The sequence below is a fragment of the Somniosus microcephalus genome, chromosome 5 (assembly GCF_052327205.1).
Source record: "Somniosus microcephalus isolate GS21.2 chromosome 5, FLI_Smic_1.0, whole genome shotgun sequence".
NCBI lineage: Eukaryota > Metazoa > Chordata > Chondrichthyes > Squaliformes > Somniosidae > Somniosus > Somniosus microcephalus.
The window spans coordinates 68,027,408-68,051,380 of NC_140991.1; the positions used below are offsets into that span (position 1 = coordinate 68,027,408).

A 23,973-nucleotide genomic window follows, 5' to 3' on the forward strand; every position below is an offset into this window, starting at 1 on the left:
CGATTGCGGCTGTGCGAGACGGCCGGGGGGGCCGGTTGCCAGGGTGACGCTTGGCGGCCCCCCCCGAGGGTCGCGCCCCCCCCCGTGGGTCGCGCCCCCCCGCCCCGCCCCCGAGGTGAAGACCGCCGATTGCGGCTGTGCGAGACGGCCGGGGGGCCGGTTGCCAGGGTGACGCTTGACGCTCAGCAAGCCCCGCCCCCCCGGCCGAGCCAGAGAGAGACGCCGCGTCTCAGCTCCTGCTGCGCGCGCACCCTAGCGGCGCTGGGCTGAGGGCTCGGCCCTCCAGCCTTCGAGTGGGGCCGGGAGGTGCCTAGCTCGGGCGTGGGTGCGAAGGAGAAGCCGAGGCTTCGAGGCCTACCTGGAAAAACGGGGAAAGGTAGGAAAATTAATGAGATTAGATAAGTTAATTCGTTTCTAAATCATTTTTTTTAAAAACAATATGTGTTTTAAAAGCAACGTTTTTTTTAAAGATGCAGAAAGCGGGAAAAAGAAAGGAAAAGTTTGGAATCAAGATGGCGGCGACTCACCTCGGTTCAGAACGATAAGGCCCGGCCACACACGCACCGATTGGCCTGGCGGCACACGCCAGCAACCCGGCGTACGATTGGTCGAGCTCGAGGTCACTCTGTCGGTAATGAGCGGATAATGAGATGCTAATGAGCGGAACGTTGAAGGTTTTTGGGATACCGCGGGCGCGATTTTAGCCCGGCTGAAACGTAAATACGCTTAAAACCGTCTCAGAAGCGTAAGCTTTCTTTGGAGGTAACGCGCGCGTAGGTACGCCCTGTAACTTTCGAGCGCATACCCGGCAGACGGCACACGCGATGACAGACAGAATGACAGACAGAAGTACCGATTTATATATATAGATAGATAGACTAGCTGAAGTGCCCGGCGGTGCCGAGGCTTTTTCGAGGGCATGTTGTTGTTGGAAGAGAGAGAGAGAGAGCGACTGAGGGGGGGGAGGGAAGGCGGGGGGGCGGGGGGGGGGAAGGGAGGGCGGGGGGGGAAGGGGGGGGAGGGAGGGCGGGGGGGAAGGGCAGGGGGGGAGGGGGGAAGGGAAAGGGGGGAGAGGGGGGGAAGGGGCGGGGGAGGGGAGGGAGGGGGGGCGCGGGGGGGGGGAGGGAGGGGAGGGGGGAAGGGGCGGGGGAGGGGAGGGAGGGGAGGGTGGGCACGGGGGGGGAGGGAGGGCGGGGTGCCCCCCGAGGATCGCGGCCCCCCCGAAGGTCGCGGCCCCCCCCGAGGGTCGCGGCCCCCCCCGAGTGTCGCGGGCCCCCCCGAGGGTCACGGCCCCCCCCGAGGGTCGCGCCCCCCACCCCGAGGGTCGCCGTCCCCCCGTGGGTCGCGCCCCCCCCGAGGGTCGCGGGCCCCGCAGAGGGTCGCGGCCCCCCCCGAGGGTCACGGCCCCCCCCGAGGGTCGCGCCCCCCCCCCGAGGTGAAGACCGCCGATTGCGGCTGTGCGAGACGGCTGGGGGGCCGGTTACCAGTTGACGCTCAGCAAGCCCCGCCCCCCGGCTTGAGCCAGAGAGAGACGCCGCGTCTCAGCTCCTGCTGCGCGCGCACCCTAGCGGCGCTGGGCTGAGGCTCGGCCCCTCCAGCCTTCGAGTGGGGCCGGGAGGTGCCTAGCTCGGGCGTGGGTGCGAAGGAGAAGCTGAGGCTTCGAGGCCTACCTGGAAAAATGGGGAAAAGGTAGGAAAATGAATGAGATTAGATAAGTTAATTACTTTCTAATCATTTTTTTTTTAAAACAATATGTTTTTTAAAAGCAACGTTTTTTTTTAAGACGCAGAAAGCGGGAAAAAGAAAGGAAAGGTTTGGAATCAAGATGGCGGCGACTCACCTCGGTTCAGAACGATAAGGCCCGGCCACACACGCACCGATTGGCCCGGCGGCACCACGCCAGCAACCCGGCGTACGATTGGTCGAGCTCGAGGTCACTCTGTCGCTAATGAGCAGATAATGAGATGCTAATGAGCGGAACGTTGAAGGTTTTTGGGATACCGCGGGCGGGATTTTAGCCCGGCCGAAACGTTAAATACGCTTAAAACCGTCTCAGAAGCGTAAGCTTTCTTTGGAGGTAACGCGCGCGTAGGTACGCCCTGTAACTTTCGAGCGCATAGCCCGACAGACGCACAGGCGATGACAGACAGAATGACAGACAGACAGACAGGACAGACAGAATGACAGAATGACAGACAGACAGACAGATGTACCGATTTATATATATAGATAGATACTGAAAATTGGAATGAACCAATTTTGCCAGTGAAATTAATATTTTGTGTTGTCGCCTTCTTTTATCCTGGAAGATATTTGCACCAGCAAAGATGAAGTTAATAAAGTTGAATTCATTTTGTACTTTCATTAAACAACATAATAATCCCATTACGGGCACTAAATTGGGTTTTACAGTGGCACAAAACAATCAAAAACAACCAATGTAAAAACTGAAGATGAAGTGGCAGATTAATAGGCCTGACCTTCAGTAACCCAGGTCTAGCCACATCTTGGCAGAACAATGCAATGGGTATGTTAGTAAATGCCTATTGAAAGTACACATTTAATTCTATTCCATTACAAATTATTTCAGAAACAAATTAATGTAAATAACCCCACAGTAACTTGCCTGAAAAATTCTGGTTTATTTTGTGAACCGTTTTTTCCAATCTCAGGGAATACTAAATTCAAAGTACCATTTTGCATTCCTTCTTTGCCCTAATTGTAATAAAGCCATCAAGGACAATGTGAAAAGTGTTAATGGAACAGTAAAGGACGTACATATATCTGAAGCTAGTTTACATTTTGGATTGGTGTAGCTATAGGATCTGCTACGTAGGTCTGAGGTCCAGCAACCTGAAAAGATCAAATACTCCGACTCCGATTTGATTGTAAAGATGTGATTTATCAAGCAAATAATATAACGACATGATGTAGGGCTAAACCACATTACAATAAATATTATAACTGAATGGCACTCAGAGCAGAGAATAAGGAGCACTGACAGTACCTTCGGGATCAGAAGCAAGCCCAGAGTGACAGTCCACAGTCAGATGGGTGTGAACAAAGAACAGCATGAGCATCCAATCACTGTGGAGGCTTGATGCCAGTGTAAACCTGCAAAGAGAAACCCGATTTTAAAGTTAAAAGTCTTTCAGATTAAAAACTATTATTCTAATCTAAAGGAGTTCCAGAGTTATTATATGATTTCATGTGTAGCAACAAACAATTGCACTGCTTTAGTTTATAGAAGAATGACAATTGAACATATAACTAGACTATTAGACATTGGCCGCGAAATTCGATAACCCCTGAAAATGAGGTTGCGCGCGAGCTTTGCTACAGCAGGCTCAGATGAGCACTTTGATGGGGCGGCCTACAGAAGAAGGCTGATGAGTATGCACAAAGAAATGCTTGGTGCACTGGCAGGCCTGCCAGAAAGCCTGCATGCAATGTCATGGAGCATGGAGGAGTCTGACACCAACTTGGCACAGGGCTTTGCACAGAGCTTACAGCCCAGCATGGAAGTGGTGGCCAACTCCATTAGCACACTTGTGGCCCCAACCATGATGCAGCATCTGATGGCCGGTGTCTCAGTTTCCATTGCAGCACAAGCAGAAGCCACCCAACATCTGGGTGCTGCCATGCAAGCTCAGCCTGTTCTCATGCTGGGTCAGCTTACTGCTATCATGGCTGTGGATACCAGTGTTCAAAGGGGCTTGCAGGGTGTCACAACAGTCCAGCAATCTGTCCTCCAACAGATTACTAAGATTGCTGAAGCGTAACCCCGAGTGAGTAGAAGTGGCTCCGTGGAGCACGAACCTGCTGTACTCCCATTCCACTGCCTCTCTGCCAGTGCCCTTGCTGCTGCCTATCAGTCAGTCAGCCCAGACTGCTGCTGCTCATGCCGAAATGGTGCAGTCCGAAGCCAGGCCTTCTAGGCCCAGAGCTGCTCAAGGTCGTCCTCCAAGGACATCTGCACTCTCCCCCACTGAAAGTCAGCAGCCTTCCACCAGCCATGCTGCAGCCACTGGGGTAGCACTGTGTAGGAGCACTAGGATAACCAAAGGTACACAGAACACAAGCACTAAGGGAATACACAAGGGTGATTAGTTGACGTTTGTATGCAATATAAAAGGTTTTAATTTATAAATTTGGTTTGGAATCTTTATTTTATGTTGGTTTGTATTTTTGCATTGTGGTTAAGCGGACGCTGTGATGATCTGTAACAGAGGGAAGGTAAGGTGTGGGACTGTTGGTGAATGGGGAATTGGGGTTGTGTTTACTGGTATCGCAGTCGGATGAGTTGTTCATGGACAGCCCGGCCAGAAAGGGGCTCTCTAGGTTTCCTCCTCCCTTCCTCTTCTTCCTCCTCCTCATGTTCCTGCTCCTCAGCTGCTCGCCGTATAGCTGGTGGCAAGTGCCCTCATGAGGCGAGGTTGTTCAGCATGCAACAGATCACCACGAATCTTGACACCCGTTCTACCGAGTACTGCAGGGCTCCTCCAGAGCGGTCCAAGCAGTTGTTTCAATGCGCCAATGGTGTGCTCTATCACATTTCTGCCCACTGTGCGTGGGGTCGCGCACCTGAGTCATGAGCCATGTTGCCAACAGATAGCCCTTGTTGCCCAGTAGCCACCCTCTGGTTTGTCGTGGTGGCTCAAATGCAGAAGATGGCACAGCGGACTGCCGCAGAATGAATACATCATGACTGCTGCCAGGATACCGGGCATTCACTTGCATGATTTGCTGCGTATGGTCGTACATCTGGTGGACCTTTAGGGAGTGGAATCCCTTTCGATTGCGGTACATCTCAGAGTTGACGTGCGGTGCCCGCAAATGTGCATGCAGTCAGTGGCAGCTTGCACCATGGGAAAGCCTGCAATCCTCGCAAAGGCATGTGCTCGCTCTACCTGCTGCTCTCTGGCAAGAAAGAATAAAATGTAGTCAGCTCTCTTTGAATAGAGAGCTTCAGGGACCTCCCTTACACAACAGTGGACGGCAAACTGCGAGATGTTGCAAATATCTCCAGCTCCAGCCTGGAAGAAGCCCAACACATAACATTTCATCACCGTGATCACCTTCACAGCCACTGACAATGCGGTCCTTGCCTTGCTCTGAGGTTGCAATTGTGGCTGCAACAGGTGGCAGATTTCAGTGATGACCTCCTTAGTGAAGCACAAACGTCTGACACATTGTTCCTCGTTGAGTTTCAGGTCAGAGAATTGCTCCTTGAACACCCTGGGTGGATAAGGCCTCATGCTGGGAGCCCTTCTTGCCCTCCTCCTCCTCCCTCTTCTAGCAGCTTGCCCTTCTCTTTGTCGCCACTGCTCATTCTCCCAGTCCTGCTGTATTCCAAGGGGAATGCCCAATACTGCACCCATGTCTTGTTTGTGCAGAAGACGAACTCAGGAGAAAGTCCTTCAGCACCTCCCACACCACTCCCTGTAGACTTTAGCAACTTTAAAGAACTCTAGAAAGCACCAAACATTTGTACAATCACAGCAACAGCCAGAAGAAATCAATCAGCAACTAACCTGAAAGATCCCTTAAAATAGTGGGTCCTTCCTGCTGCTGAATGCGTGTTCAGCTGTGCGCGCTTAAGAGAGGACGTTAGCTGGTGCGTTAAGCTCCAAAATGGCAGTGCTGGCGTCAAATCAGTGTTACACATTGATTGATGTCATGATCTGCCTTCTCTGAATACATCTGGTGGACGCTAACTCTGCGCGTACTAATGCTCTCACCAGAAGTATGCGCGGGTGTCGTGGACCCCATTTTGGAACCAAAATGCCGAAAAAGTGGGCACTACAAATCCGAATTTTGCGCCCAATGTCTTGTGTTGTGGTAACTGACCACAGGCAAATGTTAAAAACACTGCAAACAGGCTACTTAACAAGCAGACTTCTGCAGGGATATCAATAGACAGTGAAACTTTGGTACGTTCATCATTTTATATTACATTATCTGTTTTCTATATTCCTACAGTCCATGAACGCGCTGTTGCCTCGCAAGTATTTGCCCATCTTTCCTGCAATCCTGTTTCCGCACCTGCCATAGTACTGAAATGGCCCTAACCAATAAATGGTGTCTGTTATGTTCATAAATAATTAGACATTTTCATTATGAACAGCTAGCTTGAGCTAGTCATTTATTCAGCCATGTGGACTAGTGTACAGGCATCCATCTTGACTACTGCCTTGTGGGTAGCCCACCACTAAACATACAGCTCCACCTAGTGTACCATTCTATAATGACATGTTACTGATCATTACATCCCCCTTCCTTAGAGGTTAAACAAAATCAATATCAATCAATATCAATCAATCATAACGACATAAACATCTTCACAGCATTCAACACATTTTCAAAGCTTTACTTTATGAACTCTAAGCTTTTCATTCTTTTATTATAGTTTTCTTTGTACTGAAAGATTAAGTCTATCAGGCTTTTTTACTTCACATGTGGATCTTCTCAGCACAGGTGAGTCTGATGTGTTTTCATGAGAGCCTGTATGTGTGTTTGTGTTAGATTGTCCTGGTGGTGAGTGACAAGATTCAGTTGCGGCATTGTCATCGATTTGCTCTTGGATAGTTTCTTGTGTTTTCAGGAGGGAACGGCGGTTCCTCCTGAGAATCTGTCCTTCCTCACTTCTAACAGTGTATGACCTTGGTCCTACTTCCTCAAGAACTGTAGCTTTCCTGTTGCATGCATCTGGATCCTCAATCCTGACAACATCATCCCTTGTCAATGGTTTCAGAGTTTTGGATGACTTGTCATAGTGTGATTTCTGTTTCAGCTATAACAGTTGAAGTCTCTGTCTCAGTTCCTTACTCTGCTTTTCTTTTGCACAGCAGGGTCGCGTGGTGCGCAACTTGCGACCCATTAGGAGTTCAGCAGGTGAAGAACAACAGTCTAAAGGGGAGGCTTGGTAGCTCAGCAGGGCAAGATAAGGATCAGACTTGTTTTCTGTTGCTTTCTTCAGTAGCTGTTTGAGAACTTGAACACCTTTCTCTGCCTTACCATTCGACTGAGCATACAGAGGACTGGATGTGATGTGTTGAAAGTCATAATGTGCTGCAAACTGTTGCCACTCCTTACAGTTGAAGCACAGACCATTGTCGCTAACGGCAATCCTGGGAATTCCATGTCTGGCGAAGATGGATTTAACATGCATTATGACACTGCTTGCTGATGTGCTTGAGAGCAGCGCCATCTCAGGATAGTTAGAATAGTAGTCAATCACTATTAGATAGTCTTTACCATTCAAATGAAAGAGGTCCATACCAACCTTTTGCCATGGTGCTGTTGGTAAGTCAGCTGCTATCATTGGTTCCTTTGCTTGTTTGTTTTGATGTTTCTGACATGTCTTACATATGCCTATCATGTTCTCAATGTCCTTATTTATGCCAGGCCAATAAACAGTGTCTCTTGCTCTCCTTTTGCATTTTTCAATTCCGAGGTGTCCCTCATGAATCCTTTTGAGCATGCCTTGACGTAAAGCCTGTGGAATGACTATTCTGTTCTGTTTTAGTAATAGTCCACTTGCAACACTCAACTCTGACCTGATGTGATAGTACTTTGGACAGGAGCCTTTTGGCCAACCATGATGAATGTTCTCTATTACTGTTTGTAACACTGTACCTTTTACTGTTTCTTCTGCTATTTGCTTTGATTTTGTGTCTGACACGGGCAGCGCAGCAGTGACCATACTCACATGAACATCCACGTCTTCCTCAGTAGAGCTCACATGACTCATTGTGGGTGCTCGGGATAGTGCATCTGCTAACACTATGTGTTTGCCTGGTATGTAGATCAGTTCAAAGTCATATCTTTGCAGCTTCATCATGAGTCATTGAATCCTTGGAGACATCTCATTCAGGTTTTTTTTTATGATGGCAACCAGTGGGCAGTGGTCTGTCTCAACTGTGAAGGTGGGAAGTCCATATATGTAGCCATGGAACTTTTCTAGTCCAACTACCAAGCCTAGACATTCCTTTTCAATCTGGGCGTATCGACACTCAGAGTCAGTCATAGACCTGGAGGCATAGGCAACAGGCTTCCAATCTTCACCCTCTGCTTGTAGCAAGACCGCGCCGAGGCCATCTTTTGATGCATCCGTTGACACTTTGATTCTCTTTGTTGAGTCAAAGAAGGTGAGTACAGGTGTGGTTGTCAGCACTGTTTTGAGGTTCATCCACTCTTGTTCATGTCTTTCTGTCCATACGAACTCATTTGTTTTATGTAGCAGGTCTCGCAGACAAGCTGTCTTGGCTGACAAGTTAGGAATGAACTTTCCAATGAAGTTTATCATCCCCATGATGCGTAGCACTCCTTTTTTGTCAGTGGGTCGGGGCATTTTGAGTATGGTGTTTACTTTTTCCATATCTGGCTCTATTCCTTTACCAGATAGATTATCTCCTAGGAAAGTGACTTCCTGGACGCCAAACTGACACTTGGCTTTGTTGAGCTTCAGTCCATTCCGGCGTATGCTCTGTAGCACTTTAGTCAGTCTCTCATTCTGTTCTTTCAGTGTGGAGCCCCAGATGATGATGTCATCAACATAGACCCAAACTCCTTCCAGACCTTCAATTATGTGTTCCATCGCTATGAAAGATTTCAGCTGCAGATATTATCCCGAAAGGCATTCTGAGGAAACAATACCTGCCAAATGGTGTGCTGAAGGTACAGTATTTGGTGCTCTCTTCATCCAGTTTTAGTTGCCAAAATCCTTGTGAGGCATTGAGCTTTGTGAAGTATCTGGCACCTGACATTTCACTGGTGATTTCTTCTTGCTTGGGAATCTGGTAGTGTTCACGTTTTATGTTTGCATTTAAGTCCTTTGGATCCATGCATACTCTTAGATCATTGTTCTTTTTTTTTACACATACCATGGAGTTAACCCAGTCTGTTGGCTCTTCGACTTTCCTGATGACTCCTAGTGTGGTCATTCTGTCCAGTTCTTTCTTGAGCCGGTCACGCAGGGGTGCTGGAACTCTCCATGGAGCATGTACCACTGGCTGAGCATCCTCCTTTAGCTGGATCTTGTAAGTGAATGGTAGAACTCCAAATCCTTTGAACACATCCTGGAAATTACTCACTACAGAATCCACCGAGTCATCTGGTCTGCTTATGGCACAGTTTATACGGTAGACTCTCTTGACCAGTTCTAAGTCCTCACAAGCTTTGTCACCTAGTAGTGAATCAAGTCCTTCAGCCACAACAGAAAACATGAGATGATGCACTTTGTCTTTGACTGTCACTTTAAGTCTGCATACACCTAACCTACATTTTCTGTCCATTATAGTTCTTCAGTAGTACTGACTTTTTCTGTATTTTGGGCTTTTCTTTCATATTTTTAATGTCACTCATACTGATTGTTTGCTTTTGCCCCAGTGTCTAGTTTCAATGTAACTAATGCTCCATTTACCTGCAGTGGCATCATCCATTTGTCCTCTTTTACTGCATTAATTTTATGTTCAGCATTGTCCATTCCTGAGGGCTGCACATTTTCTGTATCCTTTTCGATATTGTCACATGACACCATTCCTACAAAAAATGTCTCACTTAAATCAGTGTCCTCAATCACATTGACTTGTTGCCCTTTCTTTGTTTTTACTTTTGAAAAGCATTGTTTGGCAAAGTGATTCTTTCCATTACATTTTGTGCACATTTTTCCAAATGCTGGGCATTGTCTTGACTGGTGCTGGTAACCACAGCGTTTACAATTAAAAATTCCATCCTCCGATTGCTTTGCATTTCTGTTCTGCCCATGTTTCTTCCCCTCGTAGGACACAGCACCGACAGCAGCACAGTCATTCACTACAGTCGCATTATTATTAATTTTACTGAACGTCTTTGCGTGCTGTTGAGCTAGCTCACTGGCATGGCATATTTTCACAGCATCCTCCAATGTTAGTTCAGTTTCTCTCAACAAACGTTCCCTGACTTTTTTATCATGAATACCAAACACAATCTGGTCACGAATCATGGATGGTTTCAGTTCAGAGAAATTACACGTCTATGCTTTCAGTTTCAGATCGGTCACAAAGCTATCAAAAGTCTCATTTTGCTGCTGTGTCCGTGAATGGAACACGTACCTCTCATAGGTCTCGTTCTTTTTGGGAGAACAATGTGTATCAAACTTCTTTAGCACATCGTCCATTTTTTCTCTGTCCTCCTCTTGATCAAATACAAACGTATTAAATACCTCTATTGGCCGCGGGCCTGCAACTGTGAGCAGCAACGCTATTTTCCTTGCGTCTGGCATCGTACCGAACCCGATGGCAGCAATATAGACTTCGAATTGTTGTTTGAAAGTCCGCCAATTGCAGTCGACATTCCCCGTGAGTTTCAAACCCTCCGGTGGCTTCAAATTCTCCATGTCACGTTTTGCAATATTCAGCAGATATTACCAATCCTGGTACCATGTTATGTTCATAAATAAATAGACGTTTTCATTATGAACAACTAGCTTGAGCTAGTCATTTATTCAGCCATGTGGACTAGTGTACAGGCATCCATCTTGACTACTGCCTTGTGGGTAGCCCACCACTAAACATACAGCTCCACCTAGTGTACCATTCTATAATGACATGTTACTGATCATTACAGTGTCCTCTGTGACTGTCACTGCAGTGCATTAGTTCCCCTTGTCATGGGGTCAGCTTCCACATGTACGTTGATGATGCCCAGATCTGTTTCTCCAGTACTTCTCTCAACACGTCCACTGCCTCTGTGTGGTCAAACTCCTTGTCCGTTGAGTTGCAATTTCCTCCAGTTAAACGGTGGGAAGACCGAAACCACACAAACTCCCTACCCTTACCACTCATTCCATCCTCCTGTCCAGTCATTTCTCTCTCAAGCACTGCAGCTTGTCACTTATGAATGAAAATCGGGGGCGGGGGTGTCTATAGTGGGCAGGCAACCCACTCTGTCAGATTACTGACTAGGTAATAAGTACTGATTGGGTAATGGGCTGATAAATGGCAAGTAACATTCGTGGCACAGAAGTGCCAGGCAATGCGTATCTCCAGCAAGCGAGAGTCTAAGCATCGCCCCTTGACATTCAACAGCATTACCATCACCGAATCCCCCACCATCAACGTCCTGGGGCTCACCATTGACCAGAAACTTAACTGGATCAGCTGCATAAATACTGTGGCTACAAGAGCAGGTCAGAGGCTAGGTATTCTGCAGCGAGTGTCTCACCTCATGACTCCTCAAAGCCTTTCCACCATCTACAAGGCACAAGTCAGGAGTGTGATGGAATACTCTCCACTTGCCTGGATGAGTGCAGCTCCAACAACACACAAGAAGCTCGACACCATCCAGGACAAAGCAGCCCGCTTGATTGGTACCCCATCCACCACCTTAAACATTCACTCTCTCCACCACCGGCATACCATGACTGCAGTGTGTACCATCTACATGATGCACTGCAGCAACTCGCCAAGGCTTCTTCAACAGCACCTCCCTAACCCGCGACCTCTACCACCTAGAAGGACAAGGGCAGCAGGCACATGGGAATACCACCACCTCCAAGTTCCCCTCAAGTCACACACCATCCTGACTTGGAAGTATATCGCCATTCCTTCATCGTCGCTGGGTCAAAATTCTGGAACTCCCTCCCTAACAGCACTGTGGGAGTACCGTCACCACACGGACTGCAGCGGTTCAAGAAGGAAGCTCACCACCACCTTCTCAAGGGCATTTAGGGATGAGCAATAAATGCTGGACTTGCCAGCGACACCCACATCCCAGGAGCGAATAAAAAAAGGTGAAGTCGAAAATCTACTTCTATTTGTATATCGAGTGGTGGTGGAGAATTAGAGCTGGGTATCATGTGGAGGCTGATTCCATGTCTTTAGATGATGTCATAAAGGGGCAGCATGTAGACAAGGAAGAGAAGAGGCAAAGGATAGATCCTTGGGGGACTGCAGAGGTAACGGTGTGGGGGCAGGAAGAGAAGCCATTGCCAAAGATATTTTCTCTATGATTGGATAGGTAAGAGTGGAAGTAAATAGCACTCCCATGGAGCTGGACAATGGAGGAGAGGTGTTAGATGAGGATAGTGTGGTCAACTGTCTCTAAGGTTGCAGAGCAGTCGAGGAGAATAAGGATGGATAGTGCACCGTGGTCACAATGACCAATCACTTTCGCTCATTTTTCGGCCGATGGTAAGTCACCCCGATGAGTCTATTGTCTGTATTATCATTGACACATCGAGTTGTTGAGTCTGTTATTTATGTCAAATCTGTCTTCTATATTATGTGCATCATCTTCTTAGCTTAGAATCTTTGCCTTTGCCATTGTTTAGACTCAAATGACAAACTCAAATGGAAGTGTGCTGTATTCACCCAGTTTTCCATTTTCAGTTTATTAGCATAGCTTCAGGTGCAGGCTTGAGCCTAGATTTCCGATCTAGTTACCACCTGCAGTAAGTAATGGCAATTGGAAAATCGAAGCTAATGGTGGAAATGGAAAGTTCCATTTAAGTGAAATTCAAAAGGCTGGGGGCAATGGTGACAGACATTTCTGAAAGTCTTTTAACGGTGTGAAAAGACATCGCAACTGACTTGCAACCTTTAGCGCGGCTAAAGGGATAGGGGACTAAGAAGTGAGGAGGCAAAACTGAAGCGTAAGGAAACCCAAGGTGCAGGCTTAAGTCTGCAGGAGAATGACAGAGCCGCCCAACACCTCGCCTCCTGTTTGATAGCTACTGAAGTTGAAGAGGCACTGCATGAGATGGTTGTGTGCCACTCTATTGTACCAACTGCATAGGTCAGCCTTGCAGCATGTCTGCAAGGAGATACAATCAAGTTTCAGACCACAGCTAACCATTACTGTCACTAGCTGTGCCAGCTTTAAGGTAGGGCAGGTGTCCATACAACAGCTGGTTCTGCATCTGCCTCTTTGCTGACCCAGAACCTGAGAAGACAGTTCCCCGGAGTCATTGTCAGGTAAGTGTGCCGGTGCTTGCAGATGTGATTGGGGGCACCTTATCATTGTGGCCAATCCGGGCACTATTTATCACCCTGGTATGCCTTCCTACATGCAATGCCACTGAAAGAATGGCATACTGTGATTGAACTTCTAACATGACAATCTGTACACTTGAGATAATGGGGGGAGAAGGAAAGTTTTGCAGAAATAAACAAGAGAGATGGATAAAACAGAAGAGTAATGAAGGGAAAAGTGAAAAGAACAGAAATAAAAATGGATAAAAGTAAACAAGTAGAGTGAGAAAAAAAATGAAGGGGTAGAGAATGGGGTAAAGGGGTATATGTATGAATGGGGGTAGATCCTGTTGTGGCATGTGAAATGCAATATGAGGTCTACTAGTGAAAAGAAGTATGACTAGATTTATTACATTGGAGTAGATATTAACTTAGTTCGCTCAGCGTAAACATAACAGCCTGAAAATGGCTTAATCGCTTAATCTAGCGTTCCGGCCACCGCCATCATCAATGGGGTCTGTTGCTGGGCAACCAAACACACTCCTATTTCATGCTGTTGACCCTTTCAATATGCAAATTGGGGTCCTATGACATACATAGGAACCTGGCTGCCATTTTGGGAGACAACTGTGGGGATAGGAGCAAGAGTTCTCCTTCAGGCTCCAGAAGAATAATGTGGGCTGTTGCCGCCCCAGGATCTCCCGATCGCCCCACGCTTGCAACCCCCCACCCACCACCCAACCCACAGGATCTATCTTGCTGCTGGGCAGCTCGGTCTCCAGGCCACCCGATATCACGCTGGCCCCTTTTTCATGCTACCCTTTCCACCAGCTAGCCCACATTCTTATAGCTATTCAGACTCTGTCTGTGTCTCCTATATAGAATCATAGAAATTTACAACACCGAAGGAGGCCATTTGGCCCATCGTGTCTGCGCCGGTCGAAAAAGAGCTATCCAGCCTCGTCCCACTTTCCAACTCTTGGTCAGTCACCTTGCAGTTTACGGCACCTCAAGTGCATATCCAATACTTTTTAAATGTGATGAGGGTCTCTGCCTCTACCACCGATTTTTTATTTCCTTGCCCGCCACCTCCCCTTTACTTAGCGCTCCGCGAGCCTCCTGCCGCCCTGTTCCCGCCCCCTGAATCGGTCACTGTCATCGCTGGCGCAGGTTCAGGGGGTGCGGGCCAATTTTGCGGGCGGGGCTAAAACGGGGCGCTGTGCACAGTGATGACATTGTCATCGCCTGCGCAGCGGAGCAGGGCGCTCCCGGTTACCGCCACCGCTAATCTCCCGCTGAAGTCGTTTGCACCCCGTTAGCGCCCCCCAGAGGCGCTAACGAGAGGTGCTAAGGTACCCAATTTCTAGCCCTATGTCTTTTATTTCTTTTTCTTTGACTTCTCTCATTATGCCTCTTGTTGTTGGATGCTTATGTCACTCTTGTCATTTAATCATCTCCTGTTTTCCACTTAAGCACTTTACAGATCATTCTGTTTCTTTTCCTTTCTTGATGTGTTCCTGAAAGTGTCTTATCATTCTCAGTTGAACTCAGCCATTGCTAGACACCATTTAGCGCCCGTCGCACTGCAGCTCTGCTCAAGGAGGGTGGCAGATGGTGTTAGCACAGCTGAATAGAAGGGATATGGGACGTAGCAAATTATATTATTTTGATTGTCTGCGGTTAATGAGCTAAAGAAAGACACCAACACTGCAAGCATACATTGAACAGATAACAACAATGCATAGTTACAAGTACAGCTTGTGATTAAAGCAGCAAATAGTTAATATAAATGATAATCCCATACGTTTCTTAATTTACCTGTTACGACAGAACTGTTGTGACTTAACTTACATCAAATATTGAAGGCTGATTTGGAGTTACAGAACCCCATGAATCACAAATTATCACACATTATGTAATGTGGGGAATTAACTTTTGATGCTGTATTGTACAACTGTTCTCTTAAGATCTTTTTAGTATATTTATAAGCTCTGATTTCTTGGGTTATATGGTGGGAAAAGGGACATAAAGTCAAGTGTTTTAATCAGCTTGTTTTCCAGTCAGACCTGCACAAATCAACTGCTGTCATCGGTAGGTCAGATTTGAACAGTGTAAGAAAGTTGGCAGTCCCACCTTAACCTCTGAATTAACTTCTAGGTACATATCAGTTTGACAATGTTTGTGTGTAATTAAAATGCATTTCAACTAAACTAAAAGAACAAAGGGAAAAAGTTGTGGTTAAATTGTCTAGAATTCGGTCTATAGGCCAAAGTAGAAAATCCTGTTCTATATTCATGATACATGATAAGAAGCAGTAATTATGACATTATCGGGTTAGCAGCAGGAAATAATGCATTATGACATAATGAGGGGACATTACGACAGTGTTTAAAAAAAATATTGAAAAACCTAGAATCATAAAATGTTTACAGCGCAGAAGGAGGCCATTCGGCCAGTCGAACCCATGCTGGATCTCTGCAAGAGCACTTCAGCTAGTCCCACGCCCCCGCCCTTTCCCCGTAGCCCTGCAAATGATTTTCCTTCAGGTACTTATCCAACTCCTTTTTGAAAGCCATGATTGAATCTGCCTCCTCCACCCTTTCAGGCAGTGCATTCCAGATCCTAACCACTCGCTGCGTAAAAAAGTTTTTCCTCATGTCGCCTTTGGTTCTTCTGCCAAACACCTTAAATCTGTGTCCTCTGGTTCTCTCTATCTACTCTGTCTGGACCCGTCATGATTTTGAACACTTCTATCAAATCTCCTCTCAACCTTCTCTGCTCTAAGGAGAACACCCCCAGCTTCTCCAGTCTATCCACGTAACTGAAGTCCCTCATCCCTGGAACCATTCTTGTAAATCTTTTCTGCACCCTCTCTAAGGCCTTTACATCCTTCCTAAAGTGCAGTGCCCAGATTTGGACACAATACTCCAGTTGAGGCCGAACCAGTGTTTTATAAAGGTTCATCATAACTTCCTTACTTTTGTACTCTATGCCTCTATTTATGAAGCCCAGGATCCCATATGCTTTTTTAATCACTTTCTCAACCTGCCCTGCCACCTTCAATGATTTGTGCACATATACCCCCAGGTCTCTCTGTTCATGCACCCCTTGTAGAATTGTACCCTTTAGTTTATATTGCCTCTCCTCAGTCTTCCTACCAAAATGTATCACTTCACACTTTTCTGTGTTAAATTTCATCTGCCACGTATCTGCCCATTCCACCAGCTTGTCTATGTCCTCTTACAGTCTATCACTATCTTCCTCACTGTTCACTATACTTCCAAGTTTTGTGTCATCCGCAAATTTTGATATTGTGCCCTGTACACCCAAGTCCAAGGCATTACTATATATCAAGAAAAGCAGTGGTCCTAGTACCGACCCCTGGGGAACACCACTTCCTCCAGTCCAATAAACAACCGTTCACCACTACTCTCTGCTTTCTGTCACTTAGCCAATTCCGTATCCATGCTGCCACTGTCCCTTTTATTCCATGGGCTTCAACTTTGCTGGCAAGCCTATTATGTGGTACTTGGTCAAACACCTTTTGGAACTCCATGTACACCACTTCAACCGCATTGCCCTCATCAACCCTCTCTATAACCTCTTCAAAAAACTCAATCAAGTTAGTTAAACACAATTTGCCTTTAACAAATCCATGCTGGCTTTCTTTAATTAATCCACACTTGTCCAAGTGACTGTTAATTTTGTCCCGGATTATTGTTTCTAAAAGTTTCCGCACTACCGAGGTTAAACTGACTGGCCTGTAGCTATGCCTGCAAGAAGGTTTCTATAATTAGCATCTTCAATCTTTTAACCATCTGGCTTAATTTATCTACTTGTTCCTACTTTCTTTTTGCCCCAACTTTTTCCTTTACCATCTTTCCTTGCTGAGGTACATTTCCACCAGTCTCACAATGCAACACACAAGTCTGTAAAAAGTGTAATATATCCGGGAGTAGCAGAAGGCTGTAACCAGAAGCAATGTTAATGTCTATAGTTGCCTGAGTTCATGATAGGCAGGGGTGTAATAACCTTACTGAAGTATTCATTGTTTGTTTGTTTCAAGTGACAGCAGCAGAGAACTCCCAGTAGGGCTTGGGAAGAAGTTTTCAAGGATTTGGTAAGTGGTGATACTGCACTACCACCTTATTTTCATCTTGGTTGATGGTTTTACCACCAGTGATTGAAAACAAAGTCTATGGCTGCCTCTAAATCTAGTATAATAATGAAGGCCTAAACGTACCATGATAGATTTTCGATCATTCTTTTAAAATTTGCTTATGGGATGTAGGCGTTGTTGGCAAGGCCAGCATTTATTGCCCATCCCTAATTGCTCTTGAGAAGGTGGTGGTGAGCCACCTTCTTGAACCATTGCAGTCCGTGTGGTGAAGGTACTCCCACAGTGCTGTTAGGGAGGGAGTTCCAGGATTTTGACCCAGCGGCGATGAAGGATCAGCAATATACTTCTAAATCAGGATGGTGTGTGACTTGGAGGGGAACTTGTAGGTGGTGGTGTTCCCATGCGCCTGCTGCCCTTGTCCTTCTAGGTGGAAGAAGTCGCGGATTTGGGAGGTGCTGCCGAAGAAGCCTTGGTGAGTTGCTGCAGTACATCTTGTAGATGGTACACACTGCAGCCATGGTACGTCGGTGGTGGTGGGAGTGAATGTTTAAGGTGGTGGATGGGGAGCAATCAAGCTGGCTGCTTTGTCCTGGATGGTGTTGAGCTTCTTGTGTGTTGTTGGAGCTGTACTCATCCAGGCAGGTGGAGAGTATTCCATCACACTCCTTACTTGTGCCTTGTAGATGGCGGAAAGGCTTATTTTCCAATCAAAACTCACTGATAAAAATATCACAATAAGGAAACATTTTTTTCAACTGGTTGGGCAACCTATTTCTCTGCAGCTTATAACCATAAAATGGCTCCCACAGTACACAAGCCCTAAATTAGTCATGTGAAAACAGCAGGTCCGCACCTGCCTGTGGTGCAGGTATTCCCTATGCTAGTGACACGGACAGCTGGTCGTGCTGAATTTTGCAAAGCTACTGCCACCTGCATTTTGTCATAGGCTCCAAGGGCGCGTATTTGGGGGCAGAGTTTCTGGTGAAACAGCAGCTGTGAAAGAGTGGTCTTGATGCAGGAGGTACTGCAAAGGAGGGCGGCCGCTGTTTGGAGTGGAAACATTTCCTCCTCTCAAAGCAACAACAACAACTTGTATTTATGCAGCGCCTTTAATGTAGTAAAATGTCCCAAGGCACTTCACAGGAGCATTATCAGACAAAATTCGAAAACAAGGCTGAGAATTTTTAAATCGAGGCATTGCTTAATCGGGAGCCAATATAGGTCAGCAAGTACAGGGGTGATGGTTGTACAGGACTTAGGGCACGGGCAGTTAGTGCGAGTTAGGACACGGGCAGCAGAGGTTTGGATGAGCTTAAGTTTACGGAGGGTGGAAAATGGGAGGCCAGCCAGGAGTGCATTGGAATAGTGAAGTCTAGAGGTAACAAAGGCATGGGTGAGGGTTTCAGCAGCAGATGAACTGAGTCAGGCAATGTTACGGAGGTGGAAATAGGCGGTCTTAGTAATGGCACGGGTATGTGGCCAGAAGCTCATCTCAGGGTCAAATATGACACCAAGGTTGTGAACAGTGTGGTTCAGCCTCAGACAGTTGCCAGGGAGAAGGAGTCTGTAATGTATATACCTTTAAGGGGGGAACTACTTTTTACAGCTCATGTATACTGTAGTACTGGCAGTGACCACACCTGTATATAACACTGAGTAGTAATCTGTACAGTTCAGTTCCAGAGTGAGCCACGTTGAATAAACACCTGTTGTACCGTTCTCCTGCAGTCTGTGTCTTACTACTGACGGACACAACATTGGCGACGAGGCAAATTCGATCCTACCTGCAACTCTGCATCACCTCCCAGGGATTCATTCCTGGAGACCAGTAGATTGGAGGTCAAGGCCAGAGACATGGGCGTCGACCACGGGCAACCGCCCAGTCATCCAGCAGAGACTCGAGAATTGCGGGGGAGGCTGTTGAGAGCCAGGCTTGGCTTTCCAGTCGCAGTGGTCCAGCGAAACGGGCTGGCAACAGGTAGTGCGCAGACCCTTCCCGGACAGCGGCGGGCTAGAGCCCGACCGAGCGGCACAGCAAAGGGCCGAGCAGCGTCGACGGGAAAGAGAGAGAGGGCAGAGCGCACGGGGCGCAGCCGGTGTTCAGGGGCCGAGCAGCATCCAGGAGAGGGAGAGAGATGCGCAGAAACCCGCGAGGCACCGCCATTGCCACGAGGACCGCCGAGCGCGGCGTTGGCAGCAGCGCAGGAGAAGCGCGCAAAACCTACAGGGCACCGCCATTGCCACGAGGACCGCCGAGAGCGGCGTTGGCAGCAGCGGGGGAGGAAGGAAAGTGCGGGAGGCGCCATTTTAAACCACACCCAAAATGCCGAAGAGTGGCAGTATCACCGCATTTGACAATGAAGTCAAAGATTGGACTACATATGTCGAACGAATAGAGGTATCCTGCAAGGCAAATGAGGTGTCAGATGACAAGAAAGCGCCGGTATTGTTAAATTTAATGGGTGCAAAGACGTATAGCTTATTACGAAATCTAGTAACCCCAGCGAAGCCAGTGGAAAAGAGTTTTGGAGACATAGTGACGATACTACAGGAACATTTAAACCCCACACCGCTGCTGATACCAGAAAGATTCAAGTTTCACAAATGGAACCAGCATAAGGATGAAAGCAATGCTGAATATTTAACAGAACTGCGCAAACTATCGAAACACTGCCAGTTTGGAACGGGACTGGCAGATACCTTAAGGGACAAGTTTGTGTGTGGGCTTCAAAGTGAAGGAACCCAGAAACGGCTTTTATCTGAAAAGGACCTTACACTGGACAAGGATTTCAGCATTGCGGTATCATATGAAGCAGCAGCACGGGGCGCTGCAGAGATACAACAGAGACCGCAAGAATATGGCACAAACGAAATGTCATACAGAACAGAGAAGTGCTATCGCTGCAGCAGAACAACACACGACCACAATGATTGCTGGTTCAAAGACAAAGTGTGCAGACAGTGTGGAAAAGTAGGACACATAGCACGAGTCTGCAGGTCGGGAAAGAAAACCAGTAATAAGAAATCTCCAAAAGAAGAGTACAAGAAGGTACATAAGGTGACGGAGAATAGTTCAGACGAACAAAAGAGTGATACCGACTCCGAAAACAGGGAGCTGAGTTGTCTGAAACTACATAATGTGATCAAAACGGAGGATCACCGAACCATTTGGGTCACTCTCAAGATAGCAGGTGTCCAGGTAAAAATGGAATTGGACACAGGATCAGCCCTAACAGTCATAAACCGACGGGACTATGAGCGGCTGTTCTCACACATACCCTTGAGAGACACAAAAATTATTTTGAAGACGTACACGGGGCAAAAAGTCTACCCAAAGGAAAAATAAGGGTGACCGTTATATATAACGGTAAGGAAACACCAAAACTAGACCTGTATGTATTGCAAGATGGAGGACCACCATTACTGGGACGTGAATGGATCCGGAAAATAAAGCTTGTTTGGCATTCCATACAAGCACTGACTGTGGCTGCCAAAAAGGATGACGACGTCACACCTGGGCGACTGTCAAAGATCCTAACCGACGCGCAAGAAGTGTTCCAGCAAGGACTCGGAACACTAAAAGGCATGACAGCAACAATTAAAATCAAAGAAAACGTAAGCCCAAAATTTTTTAAGGCCAGAGTTGTCGAAGCAGAGCTGGAGAGTTTGGAACGTTCAGGAGTACTGTCCAAGGTAGACTGGAGCGAGTGGGCTACATCCATCGTCCCTGTGATGAAAAAGTCGTTGAGCAGCAGGCCTCGGGAACCAAGGAAGGTTCGCATCTGTGGGGATTTTAAGTTAACAGTGAACCCAGTCCTTCACACCGTGCAATATCCACTTCCGCGGATTGAAGATATTTTTGCCTCGCTATCTGGAGTGAAACGCTTCACTAAGATTGATCTGGCCCAGGCGTATCTGCAAATGGAGGTAGAAGAAGCATCAAAAAAATACCTCACAATCAACACCCATAAAGGTCTCTACCAATACAACCGGCTGGTATTCGGGGTAGCATCAGCTCCGGCTATTTGGCAAAGGGCAATGGAACAAGTCCTGCAAGGGATCCCAGGGACCCAGTGTTATTTGGATGACATCCTGGTCACGGGCGAAAATGACAGTGATCACCTCGCCAACCTGGAGCAGGTGCTCACTAGATTGAAGGAATATGGGCTCCGAGCTAACCACCCCAAATGCGAGTCGTTTAAAAAACAGATCTCGTATTGTGGCCACGTTATCGATAAAGAGGGGTTACATAAGTCCCCAGAAAAGATTGAGGCAGTAGTCAAGGCTCCAGCACCGGAAAACGTGTCACAACTGATGTTGTTCCTCGGGCTGGTAAACTACTACCATAAGTTCTTGCCAAATTTGTCTACAATACTACACCCACTGAACACCCTACTGCAAACTGACGTGCCATGGAAGTGGAGTGACGAATGTAAACGAGCTTTCCAGAAGAGCAAAACACTAATCACATCGAAAGAGTTATTGGCCCAGTTCAACCCAGCACTACCAATTCGGTTGGCATGTGATGCGTCACCGTACGGCATTGGAGCGGTGCTGTCGCACAAATTCTCGGACGGCTGAGAGGCCAATAGCCTTTGCATCACGATCACTAACCTCAGCCGAGCGTAACTACGCCCAGATTGACAGGGAGGCCCTCAGCCTAGTGTGGGGAGTGAAAAAGTTCAATCACTATCTGCACGGGCAGAAATTCACCTTGCTGACTGACCACCAGCCTTTTGTCTCCATTTTTAATCCGAAGAAGGGCGTTCCGGAGATGACTGCGCAACGACTACAAAGATGGTCACTCTTTCTAGGGGCGCACCACTATGTGATTGAATATAAGGGCACGAAACAGCATGGAGATGCTGATGGGCTATGACGCCTACCACTGCCTACTGCGGAGGAAGCACAAGCAGTGGATCCTGTCGAAATATTTCATTCGACTATAGTTGAATACCTACCGGTAACTAACGCTCGTATAGAAAAGGAGACCCGAAATGACCCGACACTGTCTCGGGTATATGATTTGACGGTGAAGGGATGGCCAGCACATGGCGACTCACTGTTGCCAGCATTCTCGACAAGAAGAGAACAGCTGTCAGTGTGCCGGGGGACCTTGATGTGTGGATCCTGAGTGGTAATTCCACCCAAGTTAAGGGATAGAGTGCTCAATGAACTTCATGAGGTTCATCTGGGAGGGGTAAAAATGAAAAGCCTTGCCAGGGCTTATATGTGGTGGCCGGGAATCGATAAACAAATCGAGGACCTGACCAAGAGCTGCTCAGGATGCCAGAAAGTCCAAAATGCACCACCATATGCCCCTCTACACCCATGGGAGTGGCCCTCATCTCCATGGCAACGGGTGCATACTGATTTTGCTGGTCCATTCATGGACTCAATGTTTTTAATAGCCGTGGATGCGCACGCCAAATGGCCTGAGGTCATCAAAATGTCCTCCACCACCACAGAGAAAACTATTGCAGTCCTACAGACCATTTTTGCCAGGAACGGCTTGCAAGAACAGATTTGCTCCGATAACGGACCACAGTTTGTATCCGAAGAGTTCCGGAGGTTTATGCAGAAGAATGGGGTAAGGCATTACACATCCGCCCCGTATCATCCAGCCACAAATGGATTGGCTGAGAGGTTCATACAAACCTTTAAGAAGGCAATAAAGGCTATGTACAATGACAACATTCCGCTGCAGCATAAGGTGGACAATTTCCTGTTCGCCTACCGGAATGCGACACATGCAGTCACCAACCAGGCCCCGGCCATGATGTTCTTTAACTGAAGGTTAAGATCTCGCCTGGATTTGCTCAGACCAAACGTACGAAGAGATGTTGAGAGTAAGCAATTCCAGCACATCCATGAGAAGCCAACAAGGAGCTTCAATGTAGGGCAACCAGTCTTGGCCCGCGACTACCGAACAGAAAAATGGCAGCCAGGAACGATATGCACAAGGCAGGGCCCATTAATGTACACAGTGGACGTTGGGGAGAACATCGTGAGACGCCATGCTGACCAGATCCTAGAGTCACAGGAACAAGTCAACCCCATGCCTCGCCCATACGTACCTGGTGAGGAACCCGACGTACAGGTCGCATCTACCCCAGAAACAGTAGCATCGGAAGCTGATGACCCAACCGACGACAGGGTGCCAGAATCGCCTCCGCACCAAGAGCGAGACACTCGGGAAAGGCGCTATCCAGAAAGGCTCCCCAAAGACTGTATATATAAATGGACTATTTTCAGCTAACGTTGTATGTTAAAAGTGTTAATTGTAATTAGTTTGATATTTAATTGTTAAATGAGTGTTATGGTACTGTTAATCTAACAGGGGAGGGATTGTAATGTATATACCTTTAAGGGGGAGAACTACTTTTTACAGCTCATGTGTACTGTAGTACCGGCAGTGACCACACCTGTATATAGCACTGAGTAGTAATCTGTACAGTTCAGTTCCAGAGTGAGCCACGTTGAGTAAACACCTGTTGTACCATTCTCCTGCAGTCTGTGTCTTACTACTGACGGACACAACAGAGTCGGTGGCTAGGGAACGGAGTTTGTGGCGGGGACCAAAAACAATGACTTTGATTTTTCCAATATGTAGTTGGAGGAAATTTCTGCTCATTGGACAAGCAGTGTGACAATTTAGAGACGGTGGAGGGGTCGAGAGAAGTGGTGGTGAGGTAGAGCTGGGTGTCGTCAGCGTACATGTGGAAACTGATGCTGTGTTTTCGGATGATGTCACCAAGGGGCAGCATGTACATGAGGAATAGAAAGGGGCCAAGCATAGATCCTTAGGGGACGCCAGAGGTAACGTTGTGGGAGCGGGAAGAGAAGCCATTGCAGGTGATTCTCTGGCTACGTCTGGATAGGTAAGGATGCAACCAGACG

The 23,973-nt window shown here is 47.4% G+C and overlaps 1 protein-coding gene across 1 annotated transcript in view; it reads right to left on the reverse strand.

The window, feature by feature from the left end:
* Positions 1-23,973, reverse strand: part of gpr158a (G protein-coupled receptor 158a) — a 702,414-nt gene that overhangs the window by 43,153 nt on the left and 635,288 nt on the right. Inside the window, 2 exon segments of the mRNA XM_085987742.1 lie at positions 3,008-3,040; positions 3,042-3,114. Of these exon segments, the coding sequence (XP_085843868.1) occupies positions 3,008-3,040; positions 3,042-3,114 (106 nt within the window).